At 30.7% G+C, this 21,727-nt stretch overlaps 1 protein-coding gene across 6 annotated transcripts in view; it reads left to right on the top strand.

The window, feature by feature from the left end:
- The window catches only part of LOC113004714 (titin), a 186,040-nt gene that overhangs the window by 77,507 nt on the left and 86,806 nt on the right, over positions 1-21,727 (top strand). For all 6 annotated transcript variants that reach the window (XM_039450989.1, XM_039450987.1, XM_039450988.1 and 3 more), the window contains 5 exons: positions 11,244-11,387; positions 11,454-11,783; positions 16,387-16,559; positions 16,627-16,726; positions 21,219-21,382. In XM_039450989.1, the coding sequence (XP_039306923.1) occupies positions 11,244-11,387; positions 11,454-11,783; positions 16,387-16,559; positions 16,627-16,726; positions 21,219-21,382 (911 nt within the window). The remainder of the gene's footprint in view (positions 1-11,243; positions 11,388-11,453; positions 11,784-16,386; positions 16,560-16,626; positions 16,727-21,218; positions 21,383-21,727) is intronic.

The raw sequence follows: 21,727 nt of genomic DNA, 5'->3' as shown, positions 1-21,727 counted from the left end.
CTAATCGATATTTTTATCATTTTCTACTTTGTCATAAAAATTGTTTATTGAGTAATTGCGAATATTTTTGTAAAATTTCTATTAACTTTTATACAATTTTACGTAGGTCAACATAAATTGGAAGGCGAAGTATATATTTTACTTTTTTATTACATTGTTTTTATGCACTAAAAAATCGAGATATCGGAATGCGATATGTGTTCTTTTGCATACACAATTAAATCAACAGATAACCTGTATATAATCTTGATCTGCAAATTGTGTAGAGATGCATACATCATTTGCATGATTTAACAACTTTTTAATAGCAATAAATGGATCTTAAAAATTGTTACATTTGTTATAAAAGAATGACACTTGGGAAAAACTTTTTTTTATATATTATTATTATTATATAATTATGTACACTTATATGTAAAATATGTCCGTATATATAATTATATTATATGTAATTATATACAATTTTATATAATTATATGTATATTTATTTACATATAAAGATACATAACACTAATATAAATTACATGTAAGTATATATAATCGTATAGATTTATGTTGGACATATTATATATAAAATATTTTTCCCCGGGCATTTAAAATGAATATATCACTAAGCTGCACTAACATTTTTCATACACATGTATATTTATAATAATTTTCATATCTTGTAACATTTATAATTATTATAAGAATTCATCATATTTGAAATTTTTCTAAAGGAATTTTTAAAAACCTTAAATATTGTCAAATTTTATAAGCTTTCTATGTAAAATGAGAAATGTAGAAAAAAGATTTTTTTATTATTTTTTTTATTATTATATTATTATATTATTTAATATTATTATATTATTATTAAATATATTCCCGAAATGCGCCCACATTGATCATATCGTGCAAACAAAGTTGATAAATTACGACTATTATTATTATCGAACGGCAGTGTACGGTAATATAAATATTCATCACTTACGCTACATTTTTAGACTTGGCGCGAATTGCAATTGTGTCTCTTGAATGGTTGCGTCTTACAGTTGAGTGAGCGCTCACTGTTATTGGTGTATTCTTCAAGAGCTAAAGATCTGTTTGAATATTTTATTATGTTGATTTGATTTTATGTTTTAATTGTAAAATAGTTTGTTCTAGTTAAATAATGTTTTTTTTATTTACATTATTATATTAGGTATATTATTTTTCACAAATGAAAGTAAAAGCCAAAGAAGAATTTAAAGTGAACGATAGTGAAGTATTGTATTCAGTTATGGCTGCAGCTATTAGTAATTCTCTTGCATGTAAATACAATTTGCGATGGCAATCAAAAGAGACCTTTTTGCAAATTACTGTTGTGGGAAGTGATTATAGGTGAATACATATTACTTTATAAATTTTATTTGTATTTTTTATAATAGTAGAAAAATACTTTGCCTTCAAATATTTCTTATTTGTGTCTAGTAATTTTACACAAAACATTTTATTTCTAGGCGCAATTCATAACAAGAGACCTAATGTATTTGTTACGGATTTATCATTATACATAGGACAATGGTTAAAGAATGCTCTATATCAAAAACAAGATGATGAAAGTTTTGGAAGATGCGATAAAAAGTTCAAAGAAACAGATAAGCATTTCTAATTATATTTTGTTTGGCAAATACACATATGCATTTATATTTTCACTCAACATTTTATTCACATATTAAAGTAATATATTACAGTAATAAATAGCATTTCGATATTACTCAAGTTCACGTTAATATTACCTGTTATAATCTCATCTCTAGATATTCCCAGTGAGAAATGATGACAAAATCGACGTCAATTTGACATCGATTCGACATCAAAATCATCAAAATGATATTATTTCGATGTCGATTTGATAGGTCATTTCTCACTGGAAATTAGTATTAATTCGACATCAAATCGACTTGTCGATGACTGGTCGAAATTTAAGCTCATTTTTAAGTCGAATCGACTACACATTTCGACCGTCGATCGACCAGTGTTATCGACGTCGCATCGACGTCGATTCGACTAATCATTTCTGGCTGGGATACTTCTAATAAAAATAAAAATTTTATGGAATGATATCTCACTGCAGGAGAGTAAGTTTCTTGATAGTCTATAACTTTGGTTTGTGCATATCTCTTAATCACTAGACGGGCCCTGTACCTCTCAATCTAACCAGAAGTGTCCTTTTTTTCTTGTATACCTATCTGTTGTCGAAGACTTTCTGATCGCTTGCATCCACAATTTCCCATGTTTCATTGTTAATCAAAAATCCATACTCTTCCTGCTTGGCTTTTTTCCAGTGAATTTTGTTGTCACTCTTATATGCCTCTTGAAATGAGACAGGATCTCCCGAGATTACTTGTTCCACTTTGTAGATGATATAATCTTCAAATTTCTTCGGCTTCCTTTTCCTCGTTGATCTTAACACAGATAATGTTGCATTTTGCTGAATATCCGATGTAAATTTCAAATTGTTCTCAATGTCTTTGACAGCTTCGCGGGATTTGAACCTAAGATTTGGGGACAATAACCTAATACGCTAACACTGAGCTAATACACTTGTGATATCCTTAATAAAAAGTTATATTTGAAGTAAAGCTGATTTGAACAGCAAGAAATTTACGTGTTGAGTGTCACGCAAACATTCTCACTAATCCTTTGATTATTTACACTTAACATTTAACATTTCTAAAATAAATTATATAAACTATATAAATAATTAAAATCTGTTCGTGCCCAGACTAGTATAGTCAAAAAAGCAACAATTAGAAATAGTACCAGTGCATAAAAAAACATTATTAACGTATAAGGCAAAACTTAATTTTGCAACTAATTGTTATAAGCAAATTACTAAAAATTGTAAAGGAAAACTGATTACTCTAATTGATTTACGGGGAAAATGACTCAAGAAACATATATAACGTTTTCTCCATTGTTGTAAACAAATTAGTTGCAAAATTTACTTTTGCAACATTTCTTTAGTAATTCTTCCCGTAAAATCGATTGGCGCAATCAGTTCTCTTTTAGAGTAAATTTTTAATAATTTGTTTATACCAATTGGTAACAAAATTAAATTTTGAAAAGTTTTTTTTACATCAATAATATTTTTTCATGTTTTGGTCCTATTTCCAATTCCAATTTTTTCGACTATTTTTGTTAGTCATTGCCAGGAACAGGTTTTAATTATTTATATATGCGGGCAGATGCAAATAGAAATCTTGACAAATACAATGCGGATAGATACCGATAGGATTCCTGTACGTAATCGCGGACAGGTATAGATAGAAATTGCGGTGTATAGAATGCAAACAGAAACAGACAGAACATATGCATAAAAAAATGGATCGGTCCAATAATTAAGCAAATGCATTAAAAAATGGATCAATCACTTTCTTTATGCATATGTTATTTATGCATGCAATTATGCAAGTTTGTCTAAATAGGCCCTTAATAAATTTATGAAGAGTCACGTCACAATTTAAAAATACGCAAAACAGCACGGTTTGTTTGATTTCTGCTGCCAGCGTGACGTCAGACTCTGTTAGCACGGGGTGCTCGATTTGTGCTAACAATCTGCCGTCAAATTGTGTTGTGCAGGTCTTACTCTAATTCTGTCGCCTGTCTGACATTAGGTGCTGGCAGCACGGCGTGTTCGCGTAGTGCTGCCAGATTGTCGCGTATATCCTGCTTGTTTTTTGCTGCTAATCTGACGTCAGGTCTTGTCAGCACGCAGTGCTTGATTTTTGCTGCCTGTCTGCCGTCAGATTATGTTGTCAGCTTATGCTTGATTCCTGCGGCCTGACAACAGTCCTGTTAACACTATTTGTTTTATTTCTGTTGGAATTAAATGCCAACAGTTTCTGTCCTATTTCTGACAGCAGTTTGCTGACACCGCAGATATTGCAGAGTCTGTGTAAAATCTGTTGCCTTTGTAGCAACAAAAATTGATAACAGACTCTCAAAATAATCTGTTCGTTCACGTTTAGCTGACGGGGTTTGTGCTCTGATCTTTTTACACGGAGCGTGTTAACTTTGACGTCTTAAAGTAACTTGATTAGGTTAACTTAGGGTAATTTGATTAGAGTAGAGATATGTTTTGAACAGATAATGTAACAACACAATGATGATAAGAAGGCCTTCTTCGGTCGTAGCTAGATCTTAGTGCTTATTTATACGTATGATTTTATATACTTCTTTGAATTTGTTTTATTGTTTAGATCTTCAAATAACAAAAAAAAATAGTCATTTGTCCGAGAAGTGGTGGAAACATTACAAGCGTAGTTTAAATATAATAAAAAAAAAAAATATTAACCACCATTATGTGCAGTTAATAATTGGAAAACTATGATTTGAGCTAAAATGGTCTGATCGCCATGAATCATCCCCTCCCTTACAAAAAAGAACTACTGCCGATTACACATAGATATTACTGATAATTATATAGGAATATTATTAGATATTACAGGAAATATTATTGGATATTACAAAAAATATTACTAAATATTATTGGCAATTACATAGAAGTCAATAATTATTTCATACCACTGCCAAAATATATTACTGCCAAAATATTACCCAAATATTACTGCCTAAATAAAAGAGAATTTTTGGAATAATTTCAGTAGTTACTAACTATTCTGGTAAGCTCGTATGCAATTTAACAATTAATTGAAAAGGCCAGTGAGACGAGCAAAAAGGTGTAGAGTTCAGTCTCCCTTGTCACGCCGATCAATATAGATCGACCGTTATTCGTTAACATTGTAAGCGATCAGCGTTTGAACATGCCTTACAACGATTCTAACGACGAACCTATCATTGGTCGGAGATTAATTAATTTGCACGAGTCGTACAAGAAGCGATACGTAGACCGAATTGTTGACACGATTTGTTTCGCGGACTGGAAATCGACGAAGCAAGAATAGAAATTTCGGACCATGGGCTTTAAATCCCGGACTACTGTATTTAAAAGGCTGTTATGAAGATTTGTTTGCGCTCTGCGTCTGTAATGTAAGAATACACACACACTGAAGAAGACTCCGTAGAGTCGAAACGTTTGTGTCCTTTATATACGAATAAATATGTATTATTAGCTATACAAACATCTACACCTTTTTGCTCGTCTCACTGGCCTTTTCAATTAATTGTTCAGTAGTTACCAATAAGGCAACTTTTGGAAAGTATTCCAAAAAGCCTCTTCTATAGGATGTTTTATACAGTAATGAGAGAAAGTTCGGAAACGTCAAATATCTCAAAAATTAAGCATTTTAGAAAAAAGTGTTTCAAATAAAAGTTGTAGGACTTCAAAAAATCTATTTATAGATTTCATCAATTTGACCGTGGATGGCGTCGCCAAGGTCAGATCAAAATCATTTCAACTTTTTTAAATAGGACACCCTATTTTGAATTCCAGAATCTAATAGCTGGTGTCAAGAGCTTTCCAAAACGGTACAAGAAAGTTACTTTTTGTAAAATGATTTCCGAGTTACAAGGCTTTAAAGTTTTATTATATTGTAATATTTAATCCTTTATAACTCGGAAGGTATTTAACAAAAAATAACTTTTTTATATTATTTTAGAAAGCTTTTGACATGCAGCTATTAGATTTTAAAATCAAAAATAGGATATTCCATTTTAAAAAATCAATCAATTTTTTAAAATTGCATTCCTGAGCAATTTTCAAAGGAGGCTTATGATAATTTTTGATAACACTTTGTAGAACTTCTAAAACTACATCATTGTTAGTTGCCGTTTTAGGTCTCTCAAACTTTTCATCTGCAACTGAACCCGTTCTTTCGAATCGCGATGACCTACGTGTAAGTCATCGTATTGTAGGTCCGTTTTTTATCGAAAGAAACATGAAACAAAAGTTATCATCCTTCTTGGCGTACTATTATAATTAATACGTTGATTGTTACGTCACCCGTATTCGTGTGACAGAAAAAGTTCTCATCGGACCACGTCTCCCATATTCGGGTGACGCTTATATGACTACGTGGCACGCGTGACCTGACGGGGATTTCATTGTAAACACGCGTGGCAGTCAACGTGTTAAGAAAGATCTGAGAAATCCATCGTAACTTATCAATTCTTTTACATAAAATTTTTAATTTTTCCACGAATGCACCATTGCAGTTTTGATTATTATTACAAAAGCATCTAACAAGCACAGAGAGAATTACTATTCTTATGATGCGGGGATATGGTGATAAAATGAGATCTTACCAAGACGTCGCAAATCTGTTTAATGACACATATTCTAACCGCAATCCAATTACTAAAGCTGTTGTCTATAAAACAGTTTCGCGATTCGAAAGAACGGGTTCAGTTGCAGTTGAAAGAAGGTCTGGGAGACCTAAAACAGCAACTAACAATGATGTACGAAGTGTGATCAAAAAGTAAGGTGACTTTTCATTTTTATAAAAAAATATTCATTTATTCATCCAAAATTATGTTATCTTCTTCAAAATAATCCCCCTCTGATACAATGCATTTGTGCCAGCGTTTTTTCCAGTCGTCAAAACATTTCTGAAATGCACTTTTGGGTATTGCCTTGAGCTCCTCCAGCGATGCAGCCTTAATCTCCTCAATCGTCGCAAATCTTCGTCCTTTCATAGGCCTTTTCAATTTCGGGAAGAGGAAAAAGTCGCAGGGGGCCAAGTCTGGTGAATACGGTGGTTGAAGCATGATGATAGTATTGTTTTTGGCCAAAAAAGTACTCACTAGTAACGACGTGTGCGCAAGTCGCATTATCATGGTGCAGAATCCATGAATTTTCTTTTCACACTTCCGGACGATTTTTTCTTATTGATTCACGCAAACGCCGCATAACCTCAAGGTAATACTCCTTGTTTACCGTACGACCTTATGGTAAGAATTCTTGATGCACAACGCCATGGTAATCAAAGAAAACTGTGAGCAAAACCTTCACATTCGAACGAACTTGGCGTGCCTTTTTCGGTCTTGGCTCTCTTGGGCTCTTCCACTGGAATGATTGGGCTTTGGTTTCGACGTCATAACCATATACCCATGTTTCGTCACCAGTTATAACCATTTTGAGCAGATCAGGATCATCATTCACGTCGTTCAACATGTCTTGGGCGATGTTCTTGCGACGCTGCTTCTGATCAAAATTAAGCAGTTTTGGAACGAATTTCGCTGACACACGTGTCATACCCAAAACATCCGTTAAAATTGATTGGCATGAGCCAAACAATATGTTAAGATCATCAGCTATTTCTCTAATCGTGATTCGACGATTTTTCAACACAATTTCTTTCACTTCCTGAACATTTTTGTCGGTTTTTGACGTGCTGGAGCGTCCAGAGCGAGGTTCATCGTTAACATTTTCTCGGCCCTCTTAGAATAACTTATACCATTTATAAACATTTTTTTTGCTCAAAGTTGACTCACCGTACGCCACTGTCAACATTTCAAGAGTTTTTGAACACTTAATACTATTTTTTACACAAAAATTAATACAAACTCTCTGCTCCATTATTTTCAACAGCAAAAAATCGCCGAGCACGCAAACACGAGTCTAACCTTTATGCCTCTCACATAAAAACAACACATGCTATATGTCAAAACTGTGAACATATGATCATGACAAGTGTACCAACACAAAAAAAAAATTTTGAAATTAGAGTGTACAGAGCGCGCGAAATTCAAAAAGTCACCTTACTTTTTGATCACACCTCGTAGCTTTAAAAATTCTACAAAGTGTTATCAAAAATCATCATAAGCCTCCTTCAAAAATAGCTCAGGAATACATTATAAAACGAAAATCGGTTGTAAAAATTAAAAAAAAATGTGATTACCACCCGTATACAATGAGACTTGTTCACAAACTGTCTAAAGATGATTTCGACAAAAGAATTGAATTTTTTGAAGAAATGATGAGGCGATATGATGAAAACCATCAATTTTTTAATTGGATTTGTTTCTCCGATAAAACTACCTTTGAGTTGGACGGATCTGTCAATTGTCAAAATTTAAGATATTGGGCTGACAATAATCTCCATTGTATGAGAGATTGTCACACTCTATATCCCCAAAAACTAAATGTTTGGGCTGGAATATTAGGTCATCGTATTGTAAGTCCGTTTTTTATTGAAGGGAATATAAATGCACACAATTACATGCACTTATTAAGAACCGAAGTCGTGCCATGTATTTAAAACATTACAGGAAATGCTTTTAAAAATGTTTGGTTCTAGTAGGATGGGGACCCAGCATATTTTGCCATGACTCCTAACTTTCTCAATGAAACATTTCCCAATAAATGGATTAGTAGAAGAGGTCAAATGGAGTGGCCACCTAGATCACCCGATCTAACCCCATTAGACTATTTTTATTGGAGATATTTGAAGAGCAAAGTATACAAAACAAAACCAGCAACCATTAATGAATTATGAGCAAGAATATTAGACGTTTCAAATTCATTTGGATAAGAAATGCTAGAAAATGTACTGCAAAATATCTACATCCGGTTAGCACATTGTCAAGCAGTAAACGGAAAACAATTTGAACATTTAATTCATTAATTTTTTAATTACGTCTAATACGTACACACGCACACGCACACACACACACACATACACACACACATACACACGCACGCCCGCACGCCCGCACACGCACACACATACATCAGACAAGGTTTGGAATCGTAAAATAACGGAGAACTGATAAACCTCGGGGCCTTACCTCTGACTGTATTCACACACACGCGTCAATGTCTAAAATTACTATCGGACAGTTTCGCCATTCGAAAGAACGGGTTCATGTCAGATGAAAGGAAGTCCGGGAGACCTAAAATAGCAACTAACGATGATGTTGCTTTAGAAGTTTTACAAAGTGTTATCGAAAATTATCATAAGCCTCCTTGGAAAATAGCTCAAGAATGCAATTTTTAAAAATTGATTAATTTTTTAAAATGGAATAACTTATTTTTGATTCCAAAATCTAATAGCTGCGTTTCAAAAGCCTTCCAAAACAGTATAAGAAAATTATTTTTCGTTAAATATCTTCTGAATTATAAGGATTAAATGTTACAATATAATGAAATTGTTAAGCCTTGTAACTTGAAAAATATTTTACGAAAAGTAACTTACTTGTACCGTTTTAGAAAGCTCTTGCCACCAGCTATTAGATTCTGGAATCAAAAATAGGGTATCCTATTTAGAAAAGTTGAAGTAATTATGATCTGACTTTAGCGACGTCATCCAAGGTCAAATTGATAAGATAAGTAAATAAGTCTTTTGAAACCATATAACTTTTATTTGAAACACTTTTTCCTAAAATGCTCAGTTTTCGAGATATTTGACCATTTCCGAACTTTCTCCCATTACTGTATACCTACAGGGTGTCAGGTAAATACCGCCCCTGGTTTCGTGGATTGATAGGACCGCCCGCCAGTCGCCGAGACGTAGGCAGCCGCGGTTGAAGGCGCGGTCATACGCGCTTATATGAAGATTTTATTAATTTTTATCTCGTTAACTATGGCTAGTATTAAAAAATGGTAAAGGACTTTTTTGCTTTTTTGTACTTGATTTATCAATCCACGAAACCAGGGGCGGTATTTACTTGACACCCTGTGTGTGTGTGTGTGTGTGTGTGTGTGCGCGTGTGTGCGTGTATGCATGTGTGCGTGCATACGTGCTTGCGTGCGTGTGTGCGTGCGTGCGTGTGTGTGCGTGTGCGCGTGTGCGTGCGTGCGTGCGTGCGTGCGTGCGTGCGTGCGTGCGTGCGTGCGTGTGTGTGTATAATATATAAAAAAGTTATCCTATATTTAGCCACGAGCAATAAAGCTGATTAAATTACCTGTTTGTACTGGCAACAGCTCCCGAGCTGTACCGTGGATGACGCACTCGGTTCTAAATAGAGCTGTATCTTAAAAACTAAAAGACTGCCCGTCTGGATCATAGTCATTTTAAAGGGAAAGATTTCTGCTTTTTTTAATATATTTGCGAAAAAAATCGGAGATGTCTAAATTTGAGGAAAAACAATTTTTATTTTTGTTTTTCAAAAATCTTACATAAGTTTTAACTTTTCAAAAAATCGCATTTCATAAAATTAAAGAGCGAAAAAAAGTTTTCAAAACTTCTACTAGTTTTTTAAAATTGGAATAGTCTATTGGAAGTTACCGGCGTTTGAAGTTAGACGCGACGGTCCAAATGATAAAACTTCAAATCTCTGTTAGTAGAGAGTTTATTAGTTATCAACCAAAAGCTTTGGACAATTTTACTTTTGATAAGGCTACAATTTGTGCAAATTGTAACACAATCGGAAAACTTTTTTTTGAGGGGGAGAGTGAATCACTTCATAAATAATGCCCCATATGCGAACGGACCTGTTTGAACGTGTTTTATCCGGTTCTTCATATAAGATTATTCAGAAAAAAGTGTATAACCAATGGTCCTTCCGTTAAAATTGATGAAAATTTAAGCCTGTGTTAGTAGAGAGTCCGTTGATTGTCAATCAAAAGCTTTGGGCAATAATTTTACTTTTAATAAGGCTACAATTTGTGCACATTTTAACACAATCGGAAAACTTTTTTTGGGGGGGTGGGGGTGGATCACTTCATAAATAATGCCCCATATACTGTCTAAAGTTAAATAATACTGCGTAATGTTGTGGAAAAGAAGGCTTCTGCGTGAGATCAGAAATGTATCACAAAACTCATTAATTTTCAATTTTAGATGCTTTGATAATTAAAAATACCTCATATTCACCTTGTTACATAATTATACTTTATAAAAGGATTGACAATGCCATAATTTTTTTAAAGTTTGACTCTTTAGCTTTAAAACACCGTATTTTAAAGTCTTTCAAAGTTTTTTTTTGCAAAGATATGATTTAAAGAAAAAAATAGATTTTTGAACAATTTTTCATTTTTGTTTCATGGTTTTTTCTTTATAACTTCACAAAAAATTATTTTTTGGCAATGCTAATTGTGCAATCACATTTCTGAGATTTTGAACTTTCATTTAAAAAAAAGATTGTTGAAAAATAATGATTGTAACTAAAGTTATAGGTTCTCAAAGCTGAAAATGTTTTTTAGACCGAAAAATGTGTTTACAAATTTTTCAGGATCGGTGTGTTTAAAGGTTGAAAGTGATCCCATAATGACGCATAATGTAGCTTGTTATCATTATAACCAAGAAGATAACGATTGTTATAAAAAAAAGTAACGGCGTTGCAAGTAATTCATTATTTCTATCATAATATAATTTTAGATTGGTTGTCTATAAAACAAACTGATTTACATTCGGGCCATAAAATTAAGTCGGATTTCGCACAAAAACCACTATTCTCCAACATACTAAAGGATTATAGTGTACCCGCTGGTGGAACTATCGCTCTTCAAGTAGAGGTCAAAGGTACATAAGACGTTTGTCAAAGAAATAAATCAGATATCAAATTATACAGTTTTGAATTTATTATAGGTACACCATCTCCAGAAGTGAAATGGTTACGCAGTGACCGAAAAGAGCCAATTATGATACCGAAAGCGCAAACCTTTTTGGAACGTGGACTTTATACGTTAATTGTGCCTGAAGCAACAGAGTCAGAAAAGGGCACATATGTGTGTAGAGCGACCAATGCTTATGGACAAGTGGATACAAGTGCGACGGTGGATGTAATATCATCAAGCGTTATCGATGGGGGAAAACCGGCAGTATTCGTATCAAGACCTTCCAAGAAAACGATCGATGTAATCGTTGGCGAAGATATCAGTATATCTTTCCGAGTTAATGGTATCCCTAAGCCTCGAAGTAAGACTCGACAAAGCGAGTTAATTTCTCGTATTCTCACTTTAAGGGAGTATGCTGCTTTGAAACCGTATGAAAAGGAATTATTGAAAGCTATTTAGATATCTATAGTCACTATTCAATTTCTATAGTACTTTAAATAATAACTATTGACGACTACGTGCCTGAATAGTAATTGAATAATAATTGAATAATAAATTATTCCAATAATAATTCCAATTATAATAAATAGTATCTAATGTCCCATAATACTACATTATATTTCATTTTTAACAGTTTTTTTTTATAAAAGAGAAAGCTCAAAAAAACAAACACTATTTTGAGAGAAACGATTTTAAAATTTTAAATACTCTAAATCTCGTAAAGAGAAAAGTCACTGGAAAAATTGCACTGGCTCAATTTTTATTCTTTTAGAGTAACGTTTTACTGTACGAAATTTAGGGTGTCTATTTTTTTGTATATAATAATTTCCATTCTTTATAACTAATCATCATTAATTTTTATCATTAAAAATGTTTAAATATTCTTGTCATTTTGTTCTTTTTTGTCACTTACATCATACGTCACGCTGCTAATAAATGAACTTTGTGTGTTTTTGTTAATGAATAATTTTGGTTGTTCAATTTTGACTCTTATTATTTCATTTTTGGAACATTTTCAAGATTTAGATGATAACAATACATCCTGTTCAATGTTCAGTAATAAGTTAATTTAATAAAAGCGTTTGAATCATATCTCACAATTATGTGCAAGTTGAAAGAATAAGTATAAACTGTATAATATAATTATGAACAGAGCATATCATAATAATGACTTATGTAAAATTAAAAATAACTATACTATCGGCTTAGAAGGTTCAAAATCATTAATAAAGCAAAGAGCATAACAAATCACGCTAGATTATAATGCGATTTGTTTATACAAAACTTCGACTTTACATTAAATTTAAAATTACAATTGCAGACGTTTCGACTTTTCATGTCTTTGTCAACCACAGCTAGATGCCTGCTAGACTGAGGGAGACGTCAATTAGAACTTTAAGTTATATCGGGACAACTTTACATCCTTAATACAAAATGATAAACTCACATAGCATATTAGCGCGTGAAAAGCTTGAGAATGCACTTCCCAAAATCGCTGTGTATTTCGTACTTATTTTGCATTTTTAATTATGTGCGTAAAAAGCACTTTAAAAGTACATGTAGCACAGCAATACGTGTAAAGCGCTTTGAAAGCGCTGCTATTTACATACTTTTTTGGTATGTAAATATTTTGATAGATTTCGATTCATACCCAGTCGACACAGTTATATGTTCACTTTATGCATAATAGTTATACATTTCAATATCTTGTTTTATATAACGTGAATGTTGCTGCAATATTGTAGCTATATTATAATGTCGTCCTTTTTCGAAAGTAACAGTGACGACATATTTATGTTGAAATAAATCACCATTGATCATAGCCCATACAGCACACTAATATTGTATCAACATCTCATGCAATATTAAATTGCAATATTAATGAAACATTGCAGTAATGTCTAATATCCCTTGAATCAATGGTAAAATTTCTCTGAAATGTAAATATTAATATGGTTACACGACATAATTCCAATGCAAAACCATATTTTCGTAGCATTTTACAAACATTTTTTGCAAAAAAAATCTCGGGAATTTTCTCTTAAAAATTCCCAAGTGGCCATCCATCCAAGTCGTGATCGCGGTGAACGTTGCTTGACTTCTGCGAACTGGAACCCTCGTGATAATCTGTGAACATTTTATACGTGTGCATAATTGATAAATTAGGTGAATATATGTAGAAAAGATGAAACATGTATGATTAAAGCATAATATTTATATAAACATATATAAAAATATAGTTTATTTACTGACTTTTACAAATGCGGAATAGCATTTAAAATAATTTTTCTATCATTTGTACAAATAAGAATACAGTTAGAAACAAATCAATATGAAACAATAATTAAATTAAAAATAAAAAAATTTTTTTAATCATTGAAAAAGCATTTAAAAAATATTGTCTGATCATTAAAATAGATCAAAATTTTTTTATCCATAGACCTATTTTGTATATTGATAATAATTTCAATGTTGCTTTAATGTTACAGTAACGTTAACATTTAATGTAGAAAAATCAACGGTAATTGTTCAGAATAGCCCACCTCCGATTTTGACGAAATTAGGCTTATTTGATGCGTTTTTTTTCAAAATAAACAAATCTGGCAGAAGAAAGTGTCGCTCTGCTTTGCAAACCAAGATATCAATCGTTAAAATTGACAATTTTATAGGTTAGAAAACCTGTCATCAAAATATAAAACGTCTTTGTCTATAGAGTTCTAATAATTAAATTCTATATAATAATTGTATTATCATGTAACTAATTAATTATATTGATTTTATATTGCTACAATATCATGTTGCAATATTGACTATATATTGGAGCATTACATACTTGTCATGTTAATACTATATAACAATTGCACATTTATATAAAAAGAAACAATAGATAGAAGTAGCCGTGATGTAAATATTATGAAATATTTGTTATACAAATTGTTACTCTCAAATTATATAACAGTTACAAATTGTGTCGACTGGGTAGAGTGTTCCAAAAATGATTTTTAAGATATTAGAGATTTGCTTAAAAATGCTTAATTCGCTAACATGAACGTGAAGATACAATTGTAAAGACAAATTACCTAATTCTTTTTGTACATTACACACTGATGATTACTTAGTGAAAAAATCAAAAATCGTCCGCAATTGTAATTTCAAATATAATGTAAAGTAAAAGTTTTGTATAAAGAAATTGCACTGCAACCTCGTGTGGCTTGTTATGCTTTTATTGCCTTGTCAATGACTTATGTATTTATAAAGGTAAATATGCAGAAAAGGTTATGTATATCTCATCGATTTTATTAATATATTAAAGAGGTAAAGGTATTGATCAACTTTTTCTTCTTATAAAATAATCGAGGATCTCGTATAGTTTTTGAGCTATATTTACAAGGAACGTTTGGCAACCCGTATATTCAAAAAAGTTTGAAACTTTGTGTACAAATAGAGGAATTGTTTCGTAACACAAAAATATTTTTTGTTCGTGCCCGTTTTCAGTTTTAAGAGGTAAAACTCTTTTTTGAAAAAAATCTGTTTTCTCTTTCTAAGCGAATATCAAAACTACAAAAAATAGAAAAAAAATGTTTTTAATAAAAATTAAATAGAGTACTTTTAACAATAATTAAAAAGAATTTTTTTTAATTAATTATTAATAATTATTATTAATTTGAAAAATTATTTTTTAGTTATTGTTACAAAGTACTCTTCGAGCTATTCAACTTTTATTAAGAACATTTTTTCTATCTCTTGTAGTTTTAATAATATTTGCTTAAAAAGAAAAAAACAATTTTTATTTAAAAGGATGTTTCACTCCATAAAACTGAAAACGGGCACGAATAAAAAAGTATTTTTGTGTTACAAAACAACTCTTTAATTCGTATCCTATATTTTAGAATTTTTTGAATATGCGTTGCCAAACGTTCCTTGTTAAATGAAAGTCATTTTCGACATTTCATTATTTTTATAATATGACACCTTATATGTGATGAATAGTAAATAAATGCATTTTAGATTACATTTAGATAGATTAGATAACTTATTTTTATCCTCAACAAGACTCAAAAATTCGTATAGTCTCATATTGGACAGTCAACTGCGAAAACTATACGAACTGCGAGAACTGCAAAAATTGCGAGAATTGCGAGAACTGCGATGTAAAGTCAACTACTGTTTACAAAATACCTATGGCTATATGCTTTTGTTTACATTTTTGAACAGAACAATTGCAGACCTCGTTTCGCTCCTAAGCAGGGGATGGGGCTGGAGTTCGCTTCGTTTGGAAAGTTGTAAACCCATATGTGGAAAAGTACAATTATAGATTTTGTTTTACTTTGTAAGCAGATAAAGATGTAAGGTGGAGCTCGCTTTGCGTGGAAGTTACATAGTTGCAAACCTATGTAAAACAGTACAAATTATAGACTTTATTTGCCCCATAAGCAAAAAGGAGTGAAATGGATTTTGCGTGGAAAGTAACAAATCCATTATAGTACGCGATCCATTATATACAAGGTGTCATATAATGAAAATAATAAAATTTCGAAAGTTTTTAAATATATCTCGACAACTATATAAGACTTCCAATTATTTTATAAGAAACAGTTGATCAGTACCCTCACTGATCATAACATATAACATACAAGATCAATGAAATCGATGAAGTGTAACCTTTTCTACATATTTATGTTTATAAATTTCCTTTTTGTTTAAAAACATTTGATAATAAATAAATATTATATTAAATTAAGTTCTTCGATTTTTGTGTACAATTTTTTCCTATAACTTTATTAAATTATCAAATATTAACAAAACATTTGTTCTATGTATTTCAAAAACTTCAAATATTGAAAGTAATAAATTAAAAAGATTTGACTTTTTTTTACTTTTCAAAGAAGAATACTCTCTTAATATTTACTTTTTTTTTATTTTTACTTTTTATTATTCTCTCATCTATTTTCCTTTTATTTTAGTAATATGGATGAAGGGATTAACAGACATCACAGATGGACCGAGATCATACAAGGAGAGTATTGATGATTATGTTAGATTAACATTAAAAAATGTTATACCTTCTGATGAAGGTACCTATTGCATTTTGGTTAAAAATAGATATGGTTGTGACCGAAGCTTCTTCTCAATCAAGGTGAGAATTTTTATCAATTTAACTAAAGTAAAAGAAAATAAGTATAATTAATAATGTGTTCAAACAGGTGAAGCAACGTGCTAGATCATTAACCCCGTTATCAGATTGGAAATTTGTTACTGATTACTACACAGAAGAATATGATAATGACATGTCTTACGTGAGAAGTAAGTAACAATTATTTATATGTAAAATTTAATGAGAAAAAAATGCTCGAGAAAAATTATAACATTATAAAATTATAATAAGTATTTTTAGTATGAATTAAGTAATAAAGTTACTTAGTGCCACGTAGTAAATAAATTTCAACTAAAATATCACGATATTATTGTATGACATATTATTAGAATGACAATCTACACCAACTGCAACATCGTATGCGTGGCTTTTATTTTATGGCTAAACGCCAGTTAACGGTTGGATTAAGCGCAAACTGACGTCAACATTTAGTTTTACTCTTCATCGAACTGATATACCGATTAAAATTCTCTTTAAATACATGTGAATTTAATCTTTGAAATAAGTGAAACACGCGTGTGATATCTTGAGACACATACTCTCAATTGAATTCAGAATTGGATCATTCACAAAGTCTTGCACTCGTAACATAAATTAATTTTCAACAGAACATCCAAGTTTCCTTCATTCGAGGAATATTTCGAGACGGGTTATTTTAGTTTGCTTTCTTTACTCATCTTCCACCAAGATCTCACAAATTTCACAAATTCAAAATTCAGTCGTTGTCTAAACGTTAAGCAATCCATACATCTTACTTTTTAAAACTTTCAGTTCTGTCACGATGTGTTGTGGTAAAAAGAAATATTTTGCAAAATGAAGAATTATTTATTTGTTTTATTTTTTTATGAATGTGTATGAAAAATCATCGTGAATTTATTATTACTTTTATAATTCTTATTGCATAATACATATATTAAATATGTCTCTTTCAATTGTTTTGTGCATAAAAACACTTTGTTTAATTTGTTACTATTAATAAATTTACATTCGTCAAAATAAATAACATAAAAATGTCATTGCATGATCATGGAATCAGTATCAATAGCGAAAATGAAGATCTCACTATTTCGCGTTTGAGACTTTCTTGGACCAAAGATTGTTTAATTGTTGACTTCTTGGAATATTTGTATGGACATCGAGGTTAGCTAATAAATGAACATTGTTTTTATACAATCATCAATACTGGTATATTACTTTGTTTTTGGGTAATATTTCTTACAGAAAAGCTAAAAATTAAACTTTGGAAACATAATTGTAAATTAAAAAGTGTCTTTTATCAAATAGTAGAACAATTTTTATAACTGTTTGTACTGTCTTTATATTGTACATAAAGACTTTTAATACTGTTTTGTACAGGAGAAAAGGGTAATATGGCACCCATTTATATTTTATTGATTTGTTTATAATTAATATTTTCTAATGAAACTTAAATGATTACATTTGTCAAAGTGTTGTTTGACAGATTCTAGAATCAAAATGATGAAATATTTATTATCTAAGACGTGATTTATAAAAATCTAATGCACTGCATAATCGGTGGAAGAAAAAAAGTGGTTGCGTAATATGGCTATCTATAAAAATAATTTTAAAAAATTAGTTTAGTTTAAAAGAAACATAGTATCTTATTATAAAATTACATATTTTTAATTTTTCATTGTTTACAATTTTTCTGATTTAGAATTTTCCTGCGTTCAGAAACTTTAGAAATATCATTCAAAATTTCATTAGAAACATTTTATCCCTTTTTAACATTAAACAACAAGTATAAAACGATTTCTAAAAACCGCCCACTAGAATGACAATCGATATATCGAAAAAATATTTTGATATAAAAATTTTGCTCAAAAAACCATATTAACAAAATTCCATGTTATTGTTTTAACAAAATATGTGTAATTAAAGGTTAAAAGCGAACCTTGAAAACGTTTAGTTCTCAAAAGTAAAAATGCCTTATAATAATTTTCAGTTATTATGTATTGGCATATTAGCATTACTAAAAAACAGCGGGCTGCTAAACAAATAACTTCATAAGCAATTGTTAGAATACGCCACCTAATAACGGAGATAATAAGAGTAGCCGTATGTCGACAGTAGCCCCGATAATACCTTTTTCTTTCCTAATAATCAATGTTTTTGCAAATAACTCAAAAAGAACGTCTGATGTGAGAAATTGGGCCGCAAAACTGGCACAATAGGCAGTAACAGCAGGATTCAGTCATGGTAGGAAAGAATTTACCTACAAAGTAAATTCATAAATTAATTGTGGGTAATAAAATATATTTTTATTAAATAACAAAGTTTATAAAATTAAAAGGCTAGAATTAAACCCTTTTACTTTATTAATGTATACGTAAATCTACCGTGCCCGATGTTATTTTCCTACTTTAAAACATTAAAGAAAATTTAAAAAAAAATGAAACATCTAACAATATTGTTGTTGAAAATCTCGTAGTTTTTGTTTGTTTGTATGAAAAATAAATGTAGAGGAGGAGAGGGTAATATGGCACCCATTTTCATTTTATTGAATCATTTTGTTTATAATTAGTATTTTCTATTGAAACTTGAACGATTACATTCGTCAAAATGTTGTTTGACAGATTCTAGGCTCAAAATAATGAGATATTTATTATTTAGGACGTGATTTATAAAAATCTAATGCTCTGCATAATCGGTGGCAGAAAAAAAGTGGTTGTAATATGGCTATCTATAAGAATAATTTAAAAAAGTTAACAAAACGATAAAACAAGGGTTAAGGCTCTTATAATTAAAATAAAATAAAATAAAGAATAGTGAGCTCAAGAGCCACGCAGGATGTCGGGTGCAAATAAATAACGAAAGACTTCAATGTCAAGCAGGCAAACGTTTCGACCTTTAATAACGGTCTTCTTCAGTGATAATACAAGTCTATAAAAAAACAATCGCACTAATTAAGAAATGAATTCGTCGGAATAAACAAATAAAAATCGAAAAATTAAAACTAAAAACAAAGTTACCAAAAAGATAGAGATTACATCTTATTATAGCGTCTTAGCATAATGATATTGTGAATAACCTCACAGAGCGTGTTATCCTCGAGCGTATTCCCCCTTCTTAGGTTCATCACCCCTTCTCTTTCTATTCCTTTCGTTCGGGCCACCGAGGCTATCTCGTTTCGGTCTATATTATTTGTATCTATTCTCACCGAGATGTAACATCCCATCTCAAGGCTGTGACACAAGTTTTGGTACTTAGAGGTAATCTGTATTTGATTTTCGCTTTGACTTATCTCCTCTTTTCCTTTTTTGAATTTACATTACTTTTAGAATGATTTTTTACAATTTTATATCCAATGACTTGTACAGCTTTCTTATTTATTTATTAGAATCTTTTTACTTATATTCCGCTTATACTTCTTTTTTTTAACTATTTATTTTCACTGTTGTATGCCACAAGCTTTATAGTCATCATTTTAATATCATTGTCTTATTTATTTATTTATTCATTTGTTAGCAACCAATCGATGTTGTTTCACAAAACTCTTGTCTCGGCACACGCTCTGTGAGGTTGTTCACAATATCATTATGCTAAGACGCTATAATAAGATGTAATCTCTATCTTTTTGGTAACTTTGTTTTTAGTTTTAATTTTTCGATTTTTATTTGTTTATTCCGACGAATTCATTTCTTAATTAGTGCGATTGTTTTTTTATAGACTTGTATTATCACTGAAGAAGACCGTTATTAAAGGTCGAAACGTTTGCCTGCTTGACATTGAAGTCTTTCGTTATTTATTTGCACCCGACATCCTGCGTGGCTCTTGAGCTCACTATTCTTTATTTTATTTTATTTTAAAAAAGTTAGTTTAGTTTAGAAGAAACACAGTATCTTGTTACAAAATTATGTATTTTTAATTTTCCATTGTTTAGAATTTTTCTAATATAGAATTTTCTTGCGTTCAGTAACTTTAAAAATACCATTAGAAATTTAGTTAGAAATGTCATTTTATCCCTGTTTAACATTAAACAACAAGCATAAAATAATGTTTTTAATGTTTCTAAACACCGCTCTCTAGAATGACGATCGATTTATTGAAGAAATATTTCAATATAAAAATTTTGCTTAAAAAGCCATATCAATAAAATTCCATGTTATTGTTTTAACTTTGTATAACTCAAAATGTATATAGCTGAATAAAAAGGTAAATAATAAAAAAAACACTCAAGTGTATGTATATTCGTGTGATAATACACTCAAGTTTAAGAATAATGAGAAAGTATAAGTGATTAAAGGTTAAACCTTTGACCTTGGCGACGCCATCCAAGATCAAAATGATAATATTAGTAAATAGATCTTTTGAAACCCTACAACTTTTATCTGAAACACTTTCTTCTAAAATGCTTAGTTTTTGAGATATTTTGCTGTTTCGATACTTTTCCCCCCACCCTGTATAAATTTCTCTACTAAACATATCCTATTTTATTAGTATTAGTACAGTGCAATGTTTAGTTTCCAAGAAATAAAGGTATGCCGCTTTAAAAGAACTATGCCAGTATTGGCGACTTTCCTTTCATATACAAATTTTTTTGAAAAACAATTTTTTTATAAATATAACAGACGCAATTAAATATTAATTCTTTGTATTATTTTATATAATGTTTTTTAGATGTACCCGGTCCAATCAGTAGTGAACCTGTTGTTACTGACGGTGGAAAAAGCTGGCTATCATTGAGTTGGGGTAAAGCAGAAAGAAGAGGGCCTGCACCGGTGGTCGCTTATAAGGTCGAAGCTTGGCTATTAGGCAGTGACGGAGGTGCACGATGGATAGAGGTGAGATAAAAAGAAATAATAATAAAGAGAAGGTGATATTATAACTCTTGTAAGTATAATGACCATTCGTAATATCTCTGCTTTTTTTTAGATTAGATAACAAATTCTAATAATTATATATAAAATCATTTGTTTAATAGCTTACTGTTATGCAATGGTGTTAATGTGCTAATATATAACAGCTGTTATAATTATACATTTTTTATAAGACATTTTTATTTTTAAGAATTTTTAAAATTTCCCAAAACATACTTTAATACGAGTACTTAAACATACTTTCTTAGTTTTTTTAAACCGCTCACATATTACATAAATACATGTATATTTAAGTAGTTTTTTTTTTAT

This window comes from Solenopsis invicta, chromosome 6, assembly GCF_016802725.1.
Source record: "Solenopsis invicta isolate M01_SB chromosome 6, UNIL_Sinv_3.0, whole genome shotgun sequence".
Taxonomy (NCBI): Eukaryota; Metazoa; Arthropoda; class Insecta; order Hymenoptera; family Formicidae; genus Solenopsis; species Solenopsis invicta.
The sequence above is the reverse complement of the archived record's forward strand: the minus strand, read 5'-3'. Positions and strand labels throughout refer to the sequence as shown.